The 16,166-nt window shown below is 43.5% G+C and overlaps 1 protein-coding gene across 11 annotated transcripts in view; it reads left to right on the forward strand.

Annotated features, from left to right (window-relative positions):
- The window catches only part of Ankrd27 (ankyrin repeat domain 27), a 60,246-nt gene that overhangs the window by 3,280 nt on the left and 40,800 nt on the right, over positions 1 to 16,166 (forward strand). For 9 of the 11 annotated variants that reach the window (XM_048790991.1, XM_048790994.1, XM_048790993.1 and 6 more), the window contains exons 2-3: positions 7,643 to 7,774; positions 14,722 to 14,832. In XM_048790991.1, the coding sequence (XP_048646948.1) occupies positions 7,673 to 7,774; positions 14,722 to 14,832 (213 nt within the window). In that variant the 5' untranslated portion in view covers positions 7,643 to 7,672. Of the gene's footprint in view, positions 1 to 7,642; positions 7,775 to 14,721; positions 14,833 to 16,166 lie in introns of those variants that run through there. The other 2 variants (XM_048790996.1, XM_048790997.1) reach the window with 2 other exon arrangements.

Below are 16,166 nucleotides of genomic sequence, written 5' to 3' on the forward strand. Positions count from 1 at the left end.
TACTACATATTGTTGACTCTAGGACAGAAAAGTTGAGGACAGTGCTGGACAGAGCTCTTTGAATCCTGACTCCCTGACAGGGTTTCAGGTGTTGTGACCAGGGGGACTGATGTCTAAGAGAAAGCAGATGACTTGGGAAGATAATAGCAAGCTCTGTCTGCTCAAGCAGCAGTGCTAAGAAAGAACCTTGTGTGCTTACACACTTCACATGTGTGACCTGAGTGTTTTGATGTGGCATTCAGGGCCTTTCCTTTCCTTGCTGTTCTGTCCCCCTCTGACCTGCTGTGCTTGGATTCGTTCTTCCTTTTTTTTTTTCTTTGTGATGCTGAGGATGAGCCCAGGGCCTTGTGCGTGTGTGCTCTACCACTGAGAGCTCCACCTCCACCTCCGCCTCCAGTCTTCTGCTTGGATTCTTATGATTCTTTGGACTCATCTCCTCCTTTAGTTAAAAAAATAAAAAAAATTTACTCTTACGTTTTTGTGCCCACATGGAACCTGTCCCTGCATCCTAAACCTTTGGTTCCTATGTTGTCCCTGCCAGGCATGCCTCCCCCTCTCCACCTGTTCCCCTTTCTGTGCTGCTCCCATTTCTCTCTGTCCCTTCCTCCCAGCTGGTTTGTTAGTTCTTCCACAGAAGCGCTCCCTTGAAGACTTTTGTCTTGGGAATGGAGGTTTTGGAGCTCTGCCAGCACCTTGTCTGAAGAGCAGGAGTGCCCTTTCCCAGCTTTAGTCTGATTGTATTTTGCATCAAGTTTCTCACATGGTTTTTGTCCAAAGCACCTTTACTCTTTCACTCTGCCAAATAGAACCAACTGTGTTGGGAACCATGAAAAATGTTATTCTTTGTGACTGTCCTGGCAAAATTGCATCATTCAGTTGTTCTGTTGGGGACTCATAAAAGGATTATCTGGGTTCTAGTAATAATTGAATTCAACAATAAAGTACCTGAACTGTTGCACAGCTCTCCCTAGGGCCCAAGAAGGGATTATTTGTAGCCATTTTTATGTTAGACTCTTCTTCCTAAAAGGATTTGCAAGGAGCTCAGGGGCTTCCATTAGGCAGACCCCAGGGAGTCTGCAGCCAGGATAGCTATGGATGGATAAAAGAGATTTGGTGTGGAGCCTGTGTGGCTGTCATCCAGGTAAATAAAGCATGGCTCCTATCTATCTGTGGCTCATGAAATAACCCCTTTCCAAGCATATTTGTATCATGGACATAGTAGTTAAAGGGACAAGTTTTAGAATAAGTTTTGACATCTGTGCCACCTTCAGGAGCTAGCTAAATCTCAGTTTCTTCATATGTGACATGGGACTAATAATATCTTACCTGGAGTTATTTTCAGTATTAAAATGGGATGAGGATGTATAAAAGTTATCAGTGCCTGGAACAGGGATATTCACAAATGGTGGCTGGGTTCTCCTCCCGCCCCCAACCCCATGCTGGGGATTGAACCCAGGGCTTTGCGTATTAGACAAATGCTCTACCACTGAGCTACATCCCTATCACTGTTTTTTCTTTAGTTATCAAGGATAGAATTCATAATGCCTTTAAGCAAAATGTTCTGGTGTCTTCCCAAGCAGCATTAGAGAATATTGTTACATAGTGAGACAGTAACTCGATTTTTCATTTATATTTCTTTCATCTGATTGTATCAAGAGTAATAGTGTCCTCTAATAGCTGCTAATTTTTTCTTTATGATTGAGAGAAGGCTTCAGGTTTCAACCCAGAAGCTCTAACTGGCAACAGTATCTAGTAAGGTGGGGTTTTTGTGGGTGATTGTTTTTTTGGTACTGGGGATTGAACCCAGGGACACTCTATCACTTAGCTACATCCCCAGTCCTTTTTATTTATTTTGAGACAGGATCTCACTAAGTTGTCAGGGCTTGCCTTGAACTGTGATCCTTTTGCCTCAGCCTTCTGAGTATCTGGGATTACAGGTGTGCACCACTGCACCCAGCTTCTAGTGAGTTTTTTTTTTAACATTTAAAAATTTTTTAAAATACATTTTTTAGTTGTAGATGTATACAATACCTTCATTTTATTTATGTATGTGGTGCTGAGGTTCAAACCCAGTGCCTCACACATGCTAGGCAAGAAGAGCTCTACCACTCAGCCACAGCCTCATACCCTCTAGTGAGGTTTTAAATAACATCAATTGTTTTGAAATTTTTGAGATTATCTTCTCTTTATGGGAAATGATTATTTAATGTTGTGGGTTTTTTTTGAAGGAGATGTTTAAAGGAACATATTAAATAACAACTATTATGTGTAAGTGTGCAAGTTAGTCATTGGTCAGGGATACTTGGCCAGCAGAGTTTGCATACTTTGGCCTGATACACAGCCTCTGAGTTGCTTACCACTCCTTGTGCCCTGGCACAGGACTGCATGCACTGGGAATAGAGGTGCCCTTTTCTAATTCTTACAAAGACACCGTGTGAGCCAGCAGTAACTGGGTAACTGGTGGTTCATGGGTTTGCAGTATGTCAAAAACAGTGAAGTTGACATGTAAATTATTCTTGTGAGGATCCTGCGGGCAGATTCTCCACTGCACATACTGAGGTGGAGGCTCAGATAGGTGGAATGACATGGTTACAAATCTGATCTCTTTTTCTCTTCCCATTTTGTGGATTATCCTTTTGATAACTCAGTAGCACACTGACGGGACAGTGGAAGATCATTTGTGGAATGTTTCTACCATGTGTTCACATTAAATAGCAGCAATAGTGGTTCACAGAAAGCAAGATCCTTAAAATAGCTTGTTTCCCAAAGTGAGTTAAACATTGATCTGAAGTCTTTTTTCAACCATAAATTACATCAGGGTCAACTCTGGCAGCAGAAGTCACAATTGTGATGGTGACAGTGTGTTCTTCACTGATTCTTATTTGATCAACTCGGATAAAAGTCTATTTGGCTTTTGTTTTCAAAATGTATACAAAAATAAATTTAGTTTTTAAAAAACCATTCACAACAGTGGCAGAATCTACATAGCTTATATAGATAGTTTAATAAAAGTTGTATATATGGGTTGGGGTTGTGCCTTAGCGCTAGAGTGATTGCCTAGCACATGTGAAGCCCTGCGTTCGAGTCTCAGCACCATATTAAAAAAAAAGGCATTGTGTTCAACTACAAGTAAAAAAGAAAAAAAGGTTGTATATGTTTTATATGTGATCCTTATGGAAAAACTTTAATTGAAGGACATAGAAGAAGACCTTCATGGAGAGATGTACCATGTTTGTAGATGATAAGATTCATTATTATAAATGTATTGACCTTCCAGCCCATGAATTAACTGCAGTTCCAATAAAAATTTCAATGGGCTTTTTCATGGAATTGACAACCTGATTCTAATTCATTGTAAAGAACGAGGAATAATCAGACATTTTTAGACAATAAGGCAGAAGGAGGCCTTTCTCTGTGAGATATCAGGGCTTAATATGAAGCTATAGTTAAGTGAGATAGGATGTAGTCTTGCTTTGTCTAGTACCACTGGCCATATGTGACTATTGAACACTTGAAATGTGGTTAGTATGAATTGAGAAATTTTGTAGGAGTAAAAAAGTTGTAAAATATATCATTAATTTAAAAATAATTATTACATGCTGAAAATCTAATATTTTGGGTATATTAATATATGTAGTTTGGTATGGTGGTACTTGTCTGTAATCCTAGTTATTCAGGAGGCTGAGGCAGGAGGATCAAAAGTTTGAGGTCAGCCTCCACAGCTTAGACCCTGTCTGTGAATAAAATAAATAAATAAACAAAGGGGTGAGGGATATAGGTAAGTGGCAGAACACCCGTTTTTAATCTTCAGTATCAGAAAAAAAGATATAAAAGAGTGTTAAAATAAATTTTACCTATTTCTTTTTAAATGTGCCTACTAGAAAATTTTAAATTACACGTGTGCCAGGCATGATAGCCTCCTGCTGTAGTCTTAGCTACTTGGGAGGCTCAAATGGGAGGATAACTTGAGTCTCAGTGGGTTGGAGCCCAGGCTGGGTAACATAGTGAGACCCCCATCTCAAAAAAACAAAGCAAAATGAACAAGAAAATTACATATCTAGTTATATGTGCTGTACATATAACTATATTTATCATGTATTTCTATTGGGCAGTGCTGGCCTAGACTTGTAAAACCCAGAAACAGGCCATACACATATGGGAATTGAAGTGTGACAAAGATAGCAGTATCAACCAATGTGAAAGGAGAATGTTCAAAAAATGGTGGGACAATTGGTTTACCATATGGAAAATAAATTTAAATTCCTAATTTATAGCATGTGCAAAAATAAAATCCAGATGGATTGAAGACTGAAAGAAATATGAAAAAACTTTTTTAAGATTCTTATAAATTATAGGGAGTATATTTAAGGCTTTGAAGTTGGAAAGAATGTGGTTTCAGATAGCCTTTGCTGCATAACAAACCGACCAAAAGTTAGTAACTTAAAACTTCCCCAATTTCATTACTCCCACTCTTCTGTGGGGTGGCTAGGTGGCCCTTCTGGTGGTTTCACCTGGGGTTGCTGGTGTGGCTGCATCTGCTGGCGAGTTGGCTGTGCTATCTGGACCATGTGCCCCCCACACCCCACTCCCATGGTCTTTAATCCCATGGGCTTCCTTCGAGCATGCTGGGCTTGGTGTTCCAAGAGAACCAGAGTGAAATCTGCAAGGCCTCCCAAGTTTGATGCTCTGAAATCACATAGCATCACTTCTGTGTGTTGGCTGAAGCAGGTCATAGATTGAAAGCTGGCTCAGAATTCAAAAGGCAGGGAAATAGACTCCCCCTTCTATAGGGGGAACAGTGAATTCATTTTGCAAAGGGGTATGCCAGAGGATAGGCGCAGATTTCTTAAGATCCAAAAAGTACTGACCATAAAGGTGAAGATTAGCAAATCCATCTATATTAAAATAAACTATTCCTGAAAACAACAATTTGGAGGAATTAAAAGATAAGTCATAGCTGGAAGCAGTGGTTTGTGCCTGTAATTCCAGCTACACAGGAGGCTGAGACAGGAGGAAAAAAGTTTGAGGCCAACTTGGGCAACATAGCTAGACAGTACCCCCCCACACCACCCCTACACTTAAAAAAAAAATCAAGTCATAGGCTGGGAGAAGATATTCACAACATATTTACTATCTAGAGATATAAATAACTATGAATCATAAGGGAAAAAAGGCCAACAACCCATTACAAAAGTGGGCAAAAGACATAAAGCAATTTATAGAACATGAAGAATGATGTTTGACTTCACTTAATTGTCAATTTTCATTTTTCTAACTTCATTAGAGAAAAACGGTGCATTCTAGTTTATACTTACAGACTATCTTAGTCCCTTCAGGCTGCTGCAACAAAAACCCCCACAACTTGGGCATCTTATAAACAACAGAAATTTATTTGTCACAGTTCTGGAGGCTAGGAAGTACAAGATCATCCAGGCTCAGTGGATTCAGTGTCTGGTGAGGGCTGAGTGCTTCCTCGTTCCTAGATGGCTGTCTTTTCACAGGGCAGAAGGAGCCAAGGAGCGCTCAGGCCTCTTTTATAAGAGTACAGATCCCATTCATGAGGGCTCTGCTCTTGTGACCTAATCACACTCAAGGATTCTATTTTCAAATACCATCACCCAGAGTTTAGGATACACTGGGGGAACCTAGACCTTCAGACCATCGCACAAACTGACAAATAATCTGATGAAGGGCTGGGGATGTAACTCAGTGGTAGAGCATTTGCTTAACATGGGTAAGGCCCTGGGCTGTATCCCCAACAATGCCAAGAAATAACAACAACAACAACAAAAAATCTGGTGATACAAGGAATGTTGGTCAGCGTATGACCTGATAAAGGGAATGGGGGTAGAAAGTGGTCCTGTGTTGTCAGCATCTGCCACAATTGCAGGTGACTGCACATTTTAGTGCTTCTCCTAGGGGCATGCTTCAGTGTGTGGAACACATACAAGGCTATAAGGGTGTTCTTGCGCCATTTATTATAATACTGAAAGGTGGAAGCAACTTAAATATGGGATGTTAGATAAACTGTGATACATTCACTTACAAGAATTCTATATAGGAGCTGGAGTATGTAGCTCAGTGGTAGAACACCTGGAGTGTATAAGACCTCAAGTTCAATCCCCATCACTGCAAACAAAACACAATTGAAAAAGGAATACTGTATAGCAAAAATCAGTGAATGAATATAAGCTGTGACTCAGCATGGAGAGAACTTGAAAACATAATGTTGAGTGAAAAGGGTATGTTCCAGAATTGTAATAGCATGATGTCATTTTTAAATTTTATTTTTATTAGTGCTTTGTAGCTATATATATGATAGTGGAGTTCATTTGTTTATATTTACTTTTTAGTTATAGTTGAACACAATTTTACCTTTATTTTATTTATTATTTATTTTTATTTGGTGCTGAGGATCGAACCCAGGGCCTTGCACGTGCTAAGCACACGCTCTACCGCTGAGCCACAACCCCAGCCCCACTGGGATTCATTTTGACATAATTGCACATGCATGGAATTTAATTTGCCTCATTTCAGTCCCCAGTGCCTTCTCTTTCCCTCCTATTCTCTGTCTTCCACCATTCTTTCTATTTTTGAAACCCACCATACTTTTACTGTTTTTCAATATGTACATATTAAAGGCATATAGACGTGGGCAAGAAAAACTGTACATCAACTTAAAGATAATAGTTACTTTTGAAAGAGGAGGAGAAAATGAGATGGGGGATAGCTAAAGAGGAATCCCAGTTTACTCTGGTATATTTTATTTCTTAAAAGGCAAATATGGCCACCAGTCATGGTGGTGCACACCTGTAATCCCAATGGCTCAGGAGGCTGAGGCAGGAGGATCGCAAGTTCAAAGCCAGCCTCAGCAAAAGTGGTGATAAGCAACTCAGTGAGACCCTGTCTCTAAATAAAATACAAAACAGGGCTGAGAATGTGGCTCAGTGGTTGAGTGCCCGTGAGTTCAATCCCCAGTATGCTCCCAACCCCCAAAAGCAAATATGGCAAAATGTTATGATACAGTAATTCTGTGTAGTGGATTTGTGTTATTACCTAATACTTTTCTGTGTGCTTTAAATATTTCATCAAAAGTACATGAGCCTTGTGGTAGCTCATGCTAGTAGTCCCAGTTACTTGGAGGCTGAGGCGGAAAGATCACTTGGCTCAGGAGTTCAAAACACCCTGGGCAACATAGCAAGGTCCCCCCCCCCCAACCCAAAGAAAGTCCATGGGTATCTTTAGAATCATAGTTACAGTCAAGTAGGATGTCCAGAAAATAGACATTTATGCTTTGCTGCAAGTTGGAGTTTAATAAGAGCCATTGAACACAGTTTCCACATTTAAACACTAAATAGGTCATCAGGGAATTGGTGGATTACATTTGATAATTCTGATGGAGTGTTAAAGTGTGGAGCAGAATTTAAAAATAAATAAATAAAATACCTGTGTGGAACAGAATAGTATGTCAAGGATGAAGGGCTGGGGGTATAGCTCAGTGTAGAGGGTTTGCCAGCGTGTTGGAGGCCCTGGGTTCCATCCCCAGCACCACTTAAAAAAAAAAATAACTAGATGAAGACTTCTATGTGGTATATATAAATCTGAAGGTGGTCATTTGCTGCTGCTTCTTCTCTTGTCCCAGGAAACTCACTTTGACCTTTCTGAAGTCCATATGGCTCTATATGATGAAGATCTCCTGAAGAATCCTTTCTATCTGGCTCTTCAGAAGTGGCGCCCTGACTTGTGCAGTAAGGTGGCCCAAATCCACGGCATAGTAAGTGCATTGATCCTGAAGGTTGTCCCTGGGCATTGGTGATGCCGTGGATGTGGCGGCCGGAGGGGAAGTGTAGTGGGAGTCTGTTACAGACGTGCCGGGTTTACTTCACCTCCACATCCTGCCCAGTGTGAGAATGAGCCCCAGGGGCTGCCATGAACTGCTCCCTCGAAGAAGCCTCCTGCAGCTGCAGCCCAGTGATCCCTTCTCCCAGGGCTCCTCTCCCACCTGTGATGAATTGTGCCCTTTCATGGAGTGCCTAAGACGGTGCTGCAATCATAGGTGCTCACCTCTCTTATTTACCTGTGGGCTTCTCAAGGACAGATTCAGATTCCTCCTCAGGACCTCATCAGTTAGGAGGTGGGTGCTCACTCCCATGAGAGGACGAAATCTGTGAGCTCTTATTAATCTGAAAGGCATTTCCTAAAGGGGAAGATCTTCCATAACAGGCCACAACCTCAAAAGCCCACAGGGCCAGTGAGGAAGGAGAAGCATGGAGGAGAAACGTAGGCTGTGGTGTGGACATCTGCTGCCAGGAGGGCAGGCAGGCCCCGGGTTGCAGGTCTTCCTGGTCCTTGGGCCCCCAGACCATCTTCAGACAGCATTTCAGGATGCAGTATGCTGAATGCGTTTGTTGTGTGCCCTCTGCTTGAGACGTCTTTGGTCTTCTTTTCATGTGTCGTCTCATACCTGTGCTTCCACTTATCCCCTGGTGGGACTCAACTCAGGCACGTTAGGCATCTGAGGATTCGAACCAAAGGGGAAGTAAGATTAGCTCAGGTTGGCCTCAGGTTCTTGGCTTCCTTTCTGCAAAATCGGAACTATCTTTCTCCTGACCTCTGTCCTCAGAAGTGTGGTTTCTCAGGTCCCTTCCAGTTTTTATGATTCATTTTGTGATTCGTATTTTCACCAGAACTTTTTTTACTTTGGATTTTGGAAGTCATAGTTTGTTATTAAAAAAAAAAAATAGTGAATACAGCTATTTCCAAAGAAGGAAATTAAAATATCAGTGAATTTCATCATAGACATTCATTGTCATCTGTTCATCTCACAGTGGTTATTAAATGCTGCCACATGCCAGGCAGTACATTTGGTGCTGGGAATTCATCGAAAATAGGAACACTCGTCACTGTCTTTTTTTTTTTTTTTTGTACCAGGGATTGAACCCAGGGTGCTTAACCACTGAGCCACATCCCCAGCCCTTTGTTATATTTTATTTAAAGACAGGGTCTTTTTTAAAAATATTTTTTTAGTTATACATGGGCACAATATCTTTATTTTGTTTATTTATTTATTTTTTTATGTGGTGCTGAGGATTGAACCCAGGGTTTCACACTTAAGAGGTGAGGGCTCTACCACTGAGCCACAACCCCAGCCCCAAGACAGGGTCTTAATTAGTTACTCAGGGCCTTGCTAAGTTGCTGAGGCTGGCGTTGAACTCAAGATCCTCCTTTCTTAGCCTTTCAAGCTGCTGGGATTACAGGCACATGCCACTGCACCCAGTCCCCATGACCATCTTTACCCTCATGGAGCTTAAATTCTAGCAAGAGAGACAGTCACACCCTGGGCAAATATATACTCATTACTGCAGGGGGACTTGACGCAGAGGAAGGGGGCCGGATGCCAAGTGGCCATGTCTCAGGGAGGACCTGACTTAATACCGGGAATAATTTCTCCCTTCTTGTCTCTGTTTAATGCTCTTCTTTTAAGCACCATCGAGGGTTTTATCATATATAACTTTGTTTTGCTTTTTATAAATGTCACTGTGGTATTCCTTGATTTTTCAGTAAATTCTTTGTAAGTTGTCTTGCTGACTGAAGCCTGAAAGTGTTCCAGCATTTATCAGTTCCTTTCACCTCATAGGTGCTTTTTCAGCCGCAAGTAGTGGAATCCTACTCAAGTTCACTTCAACAGGGAGATTCAGAAGGGAAATTTTATTTTTTATTTGTTTTGATGTAGTACTGGGGATAGAACACTTTACCAACAAACTATACCCTCAGCCTTTAAAATTTTTTTATTTTGAGACAGGGTCTCACTAAGTTGCTCAGGCTGGCCTCAAACTCAAACTAGCCATCCTCCTGCCTCAGCCTCCCAAGTTGCTGGGATTATGGATGTGTGCCACCTATCAGAAGGGAAATTTTAAATAAGAACTTTGCCCTTTTGATATCTTCTTTTCAGGTACACAAATGAATGGAAGATTCTCCTTTAACTTGCTATCTCATGTTCTTACCAGTCTCCTGGGCCCCTTACTCCAGCCCCTCCCAAGACCCATAGGATCCCCTAACTACTTGTGGTGTGTATTGAGTGACACTGAATTTCTGACCTTTGGGAGTCAGTGAAGCCGGCCTCCCAGCCCAAGTCAGCAGTGGGAAGGAGCTGCTCTCCTGGCATGCTCAAAGAGGTCAGATGGCAGTGGCTCTCTCCTGCCCCCTGTTGTCCATGTGATGGGGCCACCAGCACATCCCTGTCCAGTCTGTAGTTGTGCTTGAGTCCATCTCATTCATCATTGGTTGAATGACCAAGTAGAATATTCTGATGGCTTCTGAAAGGGCACTCATTCTTTCTGTCACTTCTGAGAGATCAATGTGGCCTTGGCAGGTGAATGCTGAATTTCTTTCCATGGAGCTTGGCCATGGGACCAAGTATGACTGCCCTGGAATCTTGCCTTGTGATCAGTTTTTATTGGGCTCTAAAAAAATTTGAGCCCATTTTTCAAAAAATGTGTGTCTGCAGGATTAATGGCCCCTGCTCGTTCCTCTATAGGGACCTGGTGGGCCACCTCATGCTTTGCTGATCTGCACCAGCTTGTGTGTGAGGCTGAGTGTGCAGCCTGACTGCTGTCCCACCCTGCTCCGGCTGCTCCTCCAGTTGGCTTCATTCTAGACCCCCTTTCATGACAATGGCATCTCCTTCCCATTGTCACCTGCTCTCTGATTGCACAGTAGAAGTTCCTTCTCCAGTGCTCTTCCAGATTCCACTCACAGGAGCCTGTGACACCCTACACTCTTCAAATGGGCACCCCATGCCTTTAACCATCTGGCTGATTATGCTCTTGTGGCTTCCTCAGAGTGTGTTGGGCAGGCCTGCATCCCTGGGGCTCTTGTCCATGAGCTGCTGAGGGAAGATCCTTCAGATTCTCCAGGTGCGCTAGAGGGTGGATCCATGTACTCTTAGGAAAAATAAAAATTACAAAAGGAGATTTAAGTTTGATCTTTTATTGATGTCCTTTAATTATAGGTTAAGTAGGCTTTGGGGATTAGCCTGGGAACGTAACAAAATGGTATCCAGCTTCCCAGGAACTGATTTTCAAGCTGAATACTTCTGCAGCCCAGCTATGGACACTGAGGTTCTCATTCTAGTTCTTAGGATTCATTTAGTGTAGATTCAACCAGCAAAAGTTTACTGAGCATCAGTAATGTGCCAGGCACTGAGCTAGGTTTCCTGGGTTACGTGGATGAATGGGAATTATAGGAGGCATTCAGGGAGTTCTAGAAACAGGCCATTTGATGGTTAGAAGAATGAGTGTAGGATAGTCATCGTCACAGGCTCCAGTGGAGTGTTTAATCCAGTTTGGGGAACCAGGAGGGTACCCTTGAGTAGGTATCACTATTGCAGATTCTTGCTTTTTATTCTTTTTTCTCTTCTTTAATTACTGTTATTTTTAAAAGTCTTTGTAAAGGGAACTACAAAAAAGTTGTTAAACTTTAAAATGAGTAGGTTCTAGCTAGCGGTCTACACACGGACCTTACACTCCACAGGCTGCTTAGACTCCTGCCTTCTATTCTAGGACTGCCCTGCAGCAACTTCTGAGTGGAGGACCCCACCTACCTAGGTGTCTTCATAGCTGTTTTGCCACCTATTTCAGGGTGGGCTTCCTCATCCCAGTCTCAGAAGGACTCTGATGGAGGTGGATTGGCCACAGAGAGCCCACGTTTTGGCTTATGCTTATAGTGAAATGCTCTGGGCAGCAGGGGCCTCTCTCCCTTGGAATGGGAGGAATTGGAACTCTTTTCCCTGTCAGGAAATTTTGGGTGAGGGGTCCTGTGAAATCGGGAGGCCCCTGTTCACTGAACAAACATGGACTGCACATTGAGTAGCAGGCTGGGCAATGGGACTCAGCACGGCAGGAGCCAACATGCTTCCTTCAAGTTGGGGAGGAGGAGCTGCGTGTAAACAAGAGAACAGGATGGTTGGGAAGAGTTCTCCGAGCACATCAGGAGTGCCCAGTTCTGCAAAGGCAGATGAAGGCCCTTCCTTATCTAGGATGGTGTGGGTCTTTCATTCAGGCAGCTGGTGTGGGGCCATTTGTTCAGGCTTTACATGCCTCCAGGACTGGCCCCTCGTGTCCCTGTGAGACTTACTCTTCTGTCTTCAGGTTCTTGGCTCTTTTGTGCAGCCATGAGGCCTGGGAGCATTTTTTTTTTTTTTTTTTTTTAGAGAGAGAGAGAATTTTAATATTTATTTATTTTAGTTCTCGGCGGACACAACATCTTTGTTTGTATGTGGTGCTGAGGATCGAACCCGGGCCGCACGCATGCCAGGCGAGCGCGCTACCGCTTGAGCCACATCCCCAGCCCATGGGAGCCTTGTTTCTTGTTTCTAAGTTGATACTTGAGGGCCTTCCTCTATTTAATTTTTAATTAAAATTCCAGATTATTATGTTTAATTTCAAACATAAAAGTAGGAAGGATAACATAATGAGCCCCACGTGTCCTTCACTCAGTTTTAACAAATGGGAATTTAGTGGCCGGTCACATTCCATCTCTTTCTGAACCCTGGATTATTTTGAAGCAAATCCCAGACTATTATTTAAGGCTGACATATGATTTCCAACTATAAATATTTTTAGGAACATATTTTTAAGTAAGCATGACTTTTTTAAAAAAAATATAGCCCTAATGCCATTATCATAGCTCAAACAATCCTCCATAATTCTTCAGTATTATCAAATAGTCACTTCAATTTCCCCCAATTTTTTCCTATCTTTTGTTTAATGGTTGGTTTGTTCAAATCATAATCCAAAGGAGAGCTGCACATTATATAGACCAATTGGTCTTTTAAGTTTGTTTGTCCTAATTTTTCTTGTGTTGAACTATGTATGCTCATGGTGTAAAATTCGACGCATTTTGACCCCATTTTGACATGTGTATAGGCTTGTGAAACTACAGTCTTCAGCATTTTAGAATTATAGCTTCCCCTCTCCTCCTTTTCCTTTCTTTCTTTGCCATTCATTTGCAGAAGAAAACAGGTCATGTTGATTCCGTACTTTCCTGCCTTCTGCCTTTTGCCAGTTGTGGTCTGTAGTGGTGTTTAACGTGGCTCTGTTTCTGAGGTTGGTAGTTAAATGCACATCTGGATCTTAGTCTTGAATTTTTGAGTTTATAAGGTCTCCTCACATACAGGATTTCCTTCTCCCATCAGCAAGTGCTTCCCTTTTCTGCTGTGAGGAATTGTCCTGTTCCTCTGAGGGGAGATGGCCATGCTGCTCATTCTCACCAACTGAAGAAGCCCATGATGATGGAGTTTCATGGGCACTGAGCTGTGCTTCCAGCACCGGCTTCCAGGAGGCAGTGGGATGGGGCCTCCAGGGAGGTGGCTGGAGTCTGTAGCATGGCTATGCCACTCACTGGCTGTGACCTTGAACAAGTTACTTAACTTTCCTAAGCCTCAATTTCCTTATCTGTAAAGTGGGGATAATGCTGAAACTACCCTACCTAGGCAGTTATTAAGCGATAGCTCTCTGAACCACTCAGCACGGTGCCTGACACATAGCATTGCTCAAGAAATGGGAGCCCCAGCTCAGATTACACAAGTCTACCTAAGATGACGTTGCTAAAAAAGAAACCTCTGTTCTTACAGAGAATGCAAGACTGTGGCACACGGTTCACAGATGGTAAAGCTTGCTTGTAGGTATTTGGATATCCTTTATATTATGTTTCCACTCTTGAATGTTTTGGTGGCCGGGTTCTCACATACTAAGTGTACTGATCAGGATCTGGAGTTCCAGAATTGTTGTTTCTGATAGCTTTTTTTCTAAGCTTAATGATTGTTTTGGTGGAGGGCCCATCCTCTGGAGTTTCCTACTCTATGTTTCTGTGACATCCCCTGAAATTTAACCCATTTGAATCATCAAGTTTTAGTTTTGGAGGGACCAGGAGGTGGAATCAGCTGGAATCAGCTCCTTAATTGGCAGCCATCTCATGTTGGAGTGAACTCGGGACTGATTGCTGGTGGCTTCCTCGATAGCCCCTCAGCTCTCTGGGGACCACAAGTTAAACCCAAGGACTTATGTCCTGCTCTAAGAGCTGAGTAAGATAAGGAAAGGACACCTCTGATTCCGGAGGAGCAGTGGCCCTCCAAGGTCGGGTTATGTGCCAGCCCTGGGCTGAGTGTGTCCTGTGACCTGCATGACTCTCTCAGCACGCCTGTGTGCTGGGCACTTTTGTTGGAAGGAACCAAGGAACAAGGACCAGTCTTGTGTTCAGGGCCATGGCTGGGAAGCATATGACCAGGTATGGTGCCCAGCCCACTGGACTGTCATAGGAGTTTGGTGGCTCTGTAGGGCTTCTCTGCTTTGGTCATCTTCCTTTTAGGTACACTTGAGTCTGAAATTCCTATTCAAAAGTGAGTCAGCCAAGCACAGATCTGCATGTGGTTGTGCAGGGAACAGAGCTGGGGGACTCATCCAGTAGGGGAATGAAGCCCACCAGCCTCTGTGTCTGGATTTGGAAAAGGACTGGTGTTGTCCTCAGCCTGCCTCTTCCTGGGTGGGGAGCATCTGCTTCCATCATCTCCACAACAAATGAACTCAGCTTGGTGCAACTGCAGCCACTTTGGCAAGCGAGGCCGTTGTCTCTGTCAGTGGGTTCCTGTAATCGTTCCAGCTGTGCTGCAGAAGCTGTAAATGGCATCTCTCTCTAGTGTTTATTGTCATTATTTTTTTTCAGGTCTTAGTGCCCTGTAAAGGAAGCCTATCAAGCAGTGTTCAGTCCTCTTGTCAGTTTGAATCCTACATTTTGATACCAGTGGAAGGACATTTTCAGACCTTAAATGGAAAGGTACTCATTTCTTGGGTTGTTGACTCAGTATTTGGGGCTGGGGGAGAGAAGGGAATCCTGCTGAGGCCTTTCACATCTGTTGTGGTAAGCAACATCTTTGAGACACACAGCAGCCTTTGGGTTGGGTGGGAGGACCGCACCTTTGTGGTAGAGCCTTGGAGGAAAGAGGCGTGGTGAGGGGACACTCCCTGGGAGGGTCCGGAGGAGCCAGGTGGCTTCCTCTGCCTGTTCCTGGGAGTCTCTGAGCCCCTTCTGAGCAAGGTCTATGTCCAAGTGAGCTTTCTTCCCAGGACCCTTGAAAGGCCCTTGGTTCCTTGGCTATAAAATTGGACATAGGGGATGAATATTTTATTTTTAAAAAACTCTGTTTTGAAATAAATTCAACCCCACTGAAATTTGAGCTGAGTACATAGAACCCTCGCACACCCTCCCAGGGTGGCCGGCTGTTCCCATCTATGCCACACTTGTTTTAGCCGTCTCGCCCAATACTCCTGTTAGTACTGTTTTTTTCAACCTTGCGGGAGGATGTTGTAGACACTGCGCCCTTTTCTCCAAGGTAGTGCAGGGTGTATTTCTGACAACAGCCGTACTCTTACGTGACTTCCATGCAGGGATCACATTTGGAAACTCACCCTTGATAGAATGTTCTGCAGTTCACGGTCCTTACACACTGGGCTCATTATAATGCCCTTTTACACACAGAAAAACAGTTTTCTTTTTAAGACCCAGGATCAAACGCTGTGTTTGGTTATTAGCCTTTCTAGTTTCTTTTCATCTGGAGAAGCCCCTCAGCATTTCTGTGTCTTTCATGACATTTTTTTTTTTTTTCAGAATCCCTCAGTATGGGCTTATCTGGTGTTTCCTCACGATTAGATCACAGTTGGGCATTTTGGGTAGGAATGGGGCTTTTTATCTTTCTTTCATATCCTGTCAAGTGGCCCGTGGTCTTTTTGGTCTATCCTGATGGCAGTGTGGGTGGGTGTTTTTCTTTTTTTCCAGTGGAGGCAGGTAGGTGCTGAGAGGGGGAGTTTTGTTTGCAGCCAAGGCTGGCTCGTTCAGGGGAGCCAGGCCCCGTGACCCCCTCCCACTGGGGTCAGGCTGTGGTTGGTCCCTGGGACTTGGCAGCCCAGGCATGTGGACTGGTGGGGAGAGGAGGTTGGGGTTATTGGCAGGCCTGCTCGGGGTCAGCAGCCCTGTGGCTCTAAGAGGCATGATGCTGTCTTCCTGCCAGTGAGCTGCTCACCCTGCTGCCACTCACTGGTTAGTGTACGTGCCTGAGCAAGACACTGCAGTGGGGTGGCCGCATCTGGGTCAGCGCTGTATTGTGGGGTTGG

This window comes from Marmota marmota, unplaced genomic scaffold (assembly GCF_001458135.2).
Source record: "Marmota marmota marmota unplaced genomic scaffold, marMar, whole genome shotgun sequence".
Taxonomy (NCBI): Eukaryota; Metazoa; Chordata; class Mammalia; order Rodentia; family Sciuridae; genus Marmota; species Marmota marmota.